The sequence below is a fragment of the Nymphaea colorata genome, chromosome 10, assembly GCF_008831285.2.
Source record: "Nymphaea colorata isolate Beijing-Zhang1983 chromosome 10, ASM883128v2, whole genome shotgun sequence".
Lineage (NCBI taxonomy): Eukaryota > Viridiplantae > Streptophyta > Magnoliopsida > Nymphaeales > Nymphaeaceae > Nymphaea > Nymphaea colorata.
The window spans coordinates 3637741-3646077 of NC_045147.1; the positions used below are offsets into that span (position 1 = coordinate 3637741).

Below are 8337 nucleotides of genomic sequence, written 5' to 3' on the forward strand. Positions count from 1 at the left end.
TGTTTGGTAGTGAAAACAGTTTGTTATTACTCACGAATCTATAAAAAAAAACTATTACCAAGTTTTTAGCAAATTTTATAAATTTTAAACTATATGTAAATTTCAAAAAATTTAGTTTAATATATAAAAACAAATTAAGAAATTTTACTTAGAACCTTTTTAAAAAATTTTGAAACCATATTTTATAGTTGTGGCTGCCGGTGCTGATGACCCATCAACTTTGTAATTACTTTCAACATGAAATTGCTACATCATGCACACGTTACCCAAACATTTTATCTCATGAACTGTTTTCGTTTCAAGTGTACGAAATTTTAGAACATTATTCACAGCGACCCCTTTGTCAATATTTGATGCATACTACTAAATTTAACTTTTATTTAATTTCTTCTTTGTCTACGTCAACCACAAACAAACACAAAATTAAGCATACAATGAAGAAGATCACATCATTCACTGAGACACTTTGTCCTATATGTGGCATCCGTGAATCTGCAAAAAGATGTAAAGCAGAGAGGAAAAGAAATTTTGTCGGATTCTGTCCAACTTATTGCCAGTGTTCTGATTTTTTTCTCCTTCTCTCGAAGACGACGGTGGCAGACGTTTGGTAGGAAGTGAAGCTTTTGGCCTTGGGTAAGAACAAAGGGAACCTGAAACTCATCAATCTATAATGGACGACCAGGATGGTATCGACCACCGTTGATGAACGAAGCAAATCGCTTGAGCAGCAACTTCGCCTTCTCATCCTCTGGCCTGAACAGATGAAAGACGTGTTCTTCTCCTTCCACCTCCTCCACCTCCGCCTCCCCCTTCCAACCGCTAACAGTCAATGCTTTGTAGAGCCACCGGCCGCGGCCCCGCAGGAAGTCCTTTCCGGCAATGGCTACCAAGACGCGCCGGCACCCCAGGCCAGAGAGGGACGGCGAGCCAACCGCTAGCGGATTCATAATGGGGTTGTCGACTCCAGGGCTGGCAGGGCACGCCAACTTCCATATCAACTCCACAAGTTCTGCCGACTCCGGCAACTCGCTGTCGAGGCGAGTCGACGACCAGAAGTATGGGTGGACCAGAATGATCCCGTGGATCTTCACCGGGTCTTCGATGGGCGGACCCAATCCATGAACTGCAGACGCGCCCCCGGCTCCCATGGCTACGTGGTGGACGAGGTTGGCACCGGCGCTGTCGCCGGCGAGCACAGTGCGGCCGAGGTCGGCATGATCGGCGATCCACGGCTCGGCGCCTGGTCCAGTCTGACGCACCACCCACTGGAAGGCCGCCCAGCAGTCGTGGTGGCAAGCGGGAACGGGATGCTCCGGAGCTAGGCGGTACTCGACGGAGACGGCGATGGCCCCCGACTCGGCGACGAGGGAGTTGACGTAGTTGTGGTAGAGAGGGGAAAAGGCAGACTCGATGAAGAAGCCACCACCATGGAAGTAGATTAAGAGTGGGCGGCGGTGGTGGTTGCTGGAAAGTGGGGGGAGGTAGAGGCGGGCGGAGAGGCCAGTCTCAGGGTCGATGAGGACGTCCTTGGAGGAGACGCCGGTAGGATGATGGTCGGTGGAGGGAGGGACCCTCTCGTTGCCGTTCAGCCTCTCTACCCTGCCGTCCTTATGGAGCCGAATGAATCCAGGGACTTCGGCTATCAACTCTGCGGAGGAATCCATGGTTGAGAGATGTGAGAGAGAGAATTTGTGTGTCTCCTGTGTGCCGGAGCCCTTCTCCTTGTAATCTTATTTGTAAATGGATGTTGTTTTCAGTTTCTAACACCACTGCTTTATTTTTTATTATTTATTATGTTGTCGGCATGAGGATGCTTTTAAGTGTCCCACACAGAGGATCTCTTGAAGTTTTTTTTTTTCTTTTCCAAAATAAAGTATCTGGTCAGATCAAGTAGTTTGATTTTAAGCGCTGGACAATTTTTTACAATTATTTTGATTTTCTGTCAAGTTCGGAGGCTGAGACATTACTTCGAAAGGCCCATGCCTGTTGGGAGGACAATTATGCATCCAACATAATTCTTTAAAATTTCAGTGTACGTCATTGTGCACACTATATTTTAATTTGTGTCGAGACTCGTGCTTAAATTAAGAAAGGGTATTACCATCTCTTTAATAAATTTGACTGAATCTAACTTACTGATGAATAGGCCCAAAAAAAATTGGGTACATTAATGAAACAAGTGTTTTATGAATTTGTCACATTTTTATGGACATTAACAATGTATTACTACCAAACCGTTTCTAAATAATCTTTTGTATATCTCATATTTGATATTGGAGTTTATTTGAGATCATTGGGAATCTTAGATATGGAGAACTGAGGTCAGACATTGTCCAACATCATATCTAAGGTTTTTGCAACATAGGGAGTATTATATCCTCTTTTTTACTTGTTGGTTAGATACGGGTATTTGTTTATACTGTAGGTTGTAAGAGGCATTTAATGTGGAACTCAGATTTAAGATTTGAGGCTCTATCCAAAATAGAAGAAAGTGTGGGATGGACTTGAGAAACCGGAAAATAAACAGTCCAACTTACCAACTTTCTCAACGTGGTAGATGAATTTCTTGAAGGATTTGAAAAATTGTGAAAGACACTTCTCGAGTAAACTAATAGGACGGTGGCAATTATTAAAAAACCCCATGAAAGCAAAGTTTCATCATACTCTTATGAGGTGGGGGATTGAACTCGATCAATCAATCATCATGGAAGAATAACGAAAATGGTAGCTCAAGTATTTCTAAAGCATCTATGTATACAGATCCTTCTTTGTGTGTAGGAAATACAGGAGGAATATAGCAGAAAAGAACAGTAATCATGAGTTGTTCTATCGAGGGACACAGCAAATTAGTTAGACCATTTGCAGAATGACTGGAGTGTTCATGAGTGTTCGATCGAGCATAAGTTGTTTGTAAGAAAAGGAAAATGATTTGAGAAGAACAATGAGCAGAAGAGTTCAGTTGTGTAGTTTCTCAATGATCGCAGACAAAAAGAGAACAGACTTAATTTCCCTTCTTTATTTGTCCTAGAGTGGAATTTTTTTTTAGGCAAGAAGAAGTGAGCTAGCATAAAATATTATGGACCTTTTTTATTGTGAAAGGTTGATGGAGGAGTTTCATTGTATGCATCATGGTGGTCCACAAGGATATTTCTATTATAAGCTCCAATCATGTTGTGACACTTAGCAAAAAAATATCTCAGTGTGAAAGAGGTGAAGGACAATTTTGTTACAGAGAACATTGGAGGCCATTCAAGAATGTGAAATTATTAATTCATAAAATTCGATAATTCTTTTTCTTGTTTTCTTTGCTCCTTATCCCCTTATTGTAACTATAAATATGTGTTGAGAAATGAAATGGGTGTGTGCTCCTACGGTTTCTATTCTTTCTACTCTTATAGCATGACTACATGATATCGGAGTAATGTCCACGACTGGCCCTGAGTGATCATCTCATCCCAATGGTGGAACACTGCATGCAGGATCAGAGTCTCTTGGGATGTCAACTTTGCGGGTTCTTCCCACCCTTATTATTTGCATCATTCTGACAATCCTGAAGCTGTTTTGGTTTCACCACTCTTGAATAGAGATAACTACCCTACCTAGAGCCATAAAATAACTATGGTGTTGTTTGCCAAAAACAAGCTCGGGTTTGTGGACGGAAGTCTTCACCAACCAAGCATCGCTGCACCACAGTTTATGGCTTGGAGGCGCTGCAATCATATGGTATTGTCTTGGATTCTTAATTTTATTTCTTGTGAGATTATGGGTAGTGTGATGTATGCTACATCTGCCATAAATGTGTGGATTGATCATATAGAACGTTTCACACAAGGGATAGCACCACGAAAATACCAATTAAAATTTGCTACTTGTTGTTTGTCAAAAAACGCCATGATTGTTGTTGCATACTATACTAAAATCGAATCATTGTGGGATGAACTAAGCTCTTCTGAACCCTCTACCTGAGTGCTCTTGTAGTGGTATGAAACTCGTGGCAGAGTGGTTGCAAGAGGATCGTGTCATTCAATTTCTAATGAGACTGAATGACACATTCACAAGTACTAGAGCATAAATTCTATTGCATCACCCATTGCCTTTAGTTTCCAAGGTTTACTCTCTTGTACTTCAAGAAGAAAAGCAGAGGGAGGCACGAGTGATGAGCAATCCAGTTGAGAATGTCAGTTTGCCTACTATTGATGGGGATCTCAAAGTTGTTAAAAGTTGAAACAACAAAAAATCTCAATTTCATTGCAGCTATTGCAAAATTTCAAGACATACCAAAGAGAGATGTTTCCAACTAAATGGATATTCTTCAAATGCTAAAGATGGCAATCAAAGGTATGTGAAATTTGCTTCCTACTTGTCTTCCGATGACTACGATGGTGAAAAACCTCAATCTATAGCTTCAGCTACAGCTACAATAGACAAAGATCTCAATAAAGATTCTGCATCTTTCTTTACAATAGAAGAATACAATCAGATCGAACTTCTTCTTAAATATCGCTCATCAGCCCAGTGTAGTTTTGTAGGTCTGTCTGTTGACTCTTCTGGTACTTGGATTTTGGACGACGATGCAAGTGATCATATGTGTTCATCATTGAACATTATGTTCAATGTGTCACTTCTTCAGTTCTCATTTTTTATTAGACTACCTGACAATAAACTAGTTTCAGCTACTCATAAATGACAAGTCCAGTTGTCTCCTAACCTTACGTTGCAAAATGTCTACTATCTTCCCAATTTTAAATTCAATCTAGTTTCCATAAGTCCTACTTAACATCTACTTATTATGATGTCGCTACCTAAAAACATTGGATTGAAATTTGCTTTTTGACATGTCGCTAGAATTTTATAGGAAAAGAAAACTAAACATATAGGAATAAGTAAAGTATCATGTTTAGGTTTTTTAAAAAATGATAAATTAACAATTGACTTTCAGCTATTTGAACTCTGATTGTAGATAGAAGGAAGATCAATAAGGAAGAGGATATGCTTGAAAATCTTGGAAAGGAGAGGATTCTAAAAATTATTAAACCTTCAAATAAGAAGAGGATATAAAATTTGAACTTGTAAAAGCAAGGACCATTTTAAAATGATTAATACTCAAGGGTTATTGCTGAGGAAAAAAAAAACTTTTTCCTTCTATTCACAATGACTCTTTGGTCAACACTCAACTCATAATCCTAAATTTAACTTTCACCTTATTCTTCTGTATCAACCACAAACAACACATTATATTCAAAGAGAAAATTTACATCGTTGAAAGTTTGATTTGTAAGTAGCTGCACAAATCATTCCCAATTACATTGCAGTTCGTCCTTTTTCTAAACTCTATCAAGTCTTGTCAAATAAGGAGGCTGAGACATCACCATTGTAAGGCCCACCATCTTTTGAAACCATCACGTATTCCAAGTGAGTTGGGGGGAGGGGACCTATCGTCAGAGCCGAAGTTCTCACCTAATCTTTTGTTTCCTTAGGAATCGTTTGGCAAATGCAATGCTATATGAGTGTTTCATGAATCCACCCTCAAGATTGGGTAGATTCATAGATACCTAGCATTAGTGTTTCGTCAATCTAACTTTTGAGGTAGATTCATGGAATACTAACATAGTGTTTCAACGGCCAAACAATCCTTTAGTGTACTGGTTTTGCTTTCAATGCTTTGGGATGCCACTTTGCTGCACTTCAGCTTGATCAGTGACCCCTCTTTTCTAACATGATTCAGTATTTAGTATCACTCCAACAATTTAAATCTTGCATATAACATTTTTATTTGTCTTAGCTCGTGCTTGAACAAAGGAGACAAATGTGACCATTTCTGCATGAATCTAACTTAAGCATTTCTTTGACCTTTTGAGGATGGGTTTGTCTAAGATAAAGAAAAGCGTAGAAAGGGGTTGAGAAAAGGGAAACTTGTGAGTGGTCGGACTTACCCTTTCTTAATGTGAACGATGAATTTGTCCAAGGATTTGAAAAATGTGAATGACCTTGCATCCAAGTGAAGCTAATAAGAGGAAACTACGATTTTTAAGAACTCTATGAAATTAAGTAAATTTTCATCCTACTCTTTTGAGGTGGCTAATCAACAAGTCTCACTTTAAACAAGGCTGAAATTCTTAATCGTGAAAACTTGTGAGAGAAACGATTTCGAGGAAGCTATTTTGTCTTCACCAACTAATAAAGATAAGGGATTGAATTGTAGGGCCTGCTCACACTGGAAAAATGGAAGTGAACACTTCGGATCATCAACATTGAATTGTAGGGCCTGCTCACACTGAAAAAATGGAAGTGAACACTTTGGATCATCAACATTAAAGAATAACCAACAAGGTAGCCCCAATACTTCTATAGTGTCTCCACTGACCATACAGATCCTTCTTGTGTTGGGAATGAAAGGAGGAATGCAGCAGAAAAGAACAGTAACTGGGTGATCTTATTGGCCGCCTAGCATCCGAAGCAAGACTGCACGCTAATTAGATCATTTGCAGAATGGTAGGAGATACCGTTCGTGCAGGATGGAAGAGATGGTCGCGGCAGAGGGGAGACCCTGGAGTCCTCCAGTTAATTTCCCCGCAATCACGCAACACTGATGGAGGCTTTTAGTGTGGATGACGGCATTAGAGGCAGAGGGATGGCAGTCAATAAAGGCATGCATAGATATGTGTGGCCTAAGAATGGGCCGGTGGGTCAAAGTTTCACATGTCTTGTACAAACCCTTTCTATTTCCTCTAGTTCTTTTAATGTTTTTGACGATGCAGACAACAAAGCATGGTGTCCCGAGACGGACAGATGAGATCCAATTTTAGGAGATTTTGACTGTAATTGGAAAATTTGCATTAATTGGATGTTAATAGTTCTTGTTTTTTGTTTAATCAACAAGATGGTAGACCTATCCTTGAACAGGTGTATTTCAGTCATTGGGTCCACAATTAAACACACTGTTTCACTAATAACAGAAAAGTTCTTGTTTAAAAGAGAGATATAGTCATTTCTGCTGGCAACTTATCTTGCAATCTAAACAAAAAGGATACAGTAATTTCTTTTCAGAAGAACTCTGAACTGAATTGAAAAGAACTCTGAACAAAGTGAATTCAATTCAGCTTCCTACTTTCTCAGTTATCTAAACAAAAAGGAGACATAATTTCTTTTCAGATTTTTATCAAATACCATCCTACTCGTATCAGTGGTTGCCATTTTTGAATCGACTCCTGCGCTCCAACATCATCGGCTGCCTTCTTCTTCATATGATTGAGAACTTCTCTTCTCCTTTTCACTAAATCCTATTTTAAAACACTTTTGGCAAAAGCAATTGTTCATAACTTAAGCGGGCCAGGACTCAATCGATGGCATCAACCTGCGCGGTTGATGAACGAAGCAAATAGTTTTAGCAGCAACCTCGCCTTCTCCTTCTCCGGATTGAAGAGGTGGAAGACGTGTTCCTCCCCCTCCACCTCGTCCACCTCTGCCTCGCCCTTCCACCCGCTGCCGGTCAAGGCCTCGTAGAACCACCAGTCACGGTCCCGCATGCCGTCCTCCCCAGCGATGGCTACCAACACGGACCGGCACCCCAGCCCAGAGAGCGGTGGCGAACCGACCGCCAGCGGGTTAAGGATTGGGTCGTCATCTCCGATGTTCGCAGGGCATGCCGCCTTCCAAAACGCTTGTATGAGCGCCACAACCTCTGATGTCTCGCAACCGAGGCGAGCAGAGGACCAGAAGAAAGGGTGCACCAAAATGACTCCTTGAAGATTTACCGGATCTTCAAGGGCTCGACCAGATCCAAGAGCTGCAGAGGCGCCGCCGGCACGCATGGCCACATGGTAGGCGAGGTTGCCGCCGGCGCTGTCTCCAGCAACCACGACGCGGCCCAAGTCGACATGATCAGCGATCCACGGCTCAGCACCAGGCCCTGTTTGGGACACCACCCACTGGAAGGCTTCCCAACAGTCGTGGTGGGAGGTGGGGACGGGATGCTCCGGAGCCAGGCGGTAGTCGACGGAGACGGCAACGGCACCGGACTCGGTGACAAGGGAGTTGATGTAGTTGTGGTAGAGAGGGGAGAAGGCAGACTCGATGCAGAAGCCACCACCATGAAAGTAGACTAAGAGTGGACTGCGGTGGTTGCCGGAAAGTGGGGGAGGTAAATGCGGGCGGAGAGGCCGGTTTCGGGGTTGATGAGGACGTCCTTGGAGGAGACGCCGGTGGCATGATGGTCGTTGGAGGAGGGACCCTCTCGTTGCCCTTCAGCCTCTCTACGCGGCCATCTTTGTAGATACGGAGATATTCAGGAACCTCCTGGTCCAACTCTTGGGAGGGATCCATGGCAGAGAAGGAGAG

The 8337-nt window shown here is 42.0% G+C and overlaps 1 protein-coding gene and 1 pseudogene across 1 annotated transcript; both read right to left on the reverse strand.

The window, feature by feature from the left end:
* Positions 1–358: 358 nt before the first annotated feature.
* Positions 359–1751, reverse strand: LOC116262727 (probable carboxylesterase 12). Its single transcript, XM_031642214.2, has one exon. The coding sequence runs from the start codon at positions 1662–1664 to the stop codon at positions 666–668; it is 999 nt and encodes a 332-aa protein (XP_031498074.1). The 5' UTR covers positions 1665–1751; the 3' UTR covers positions 359–665.
* A 5231-nt stretch (positions 1752–6982) lies between these two features.
* Positions 6983–8337, reverse strand: LOC116262798 (probable carboxylesterase 12; annotated as a pseudogene).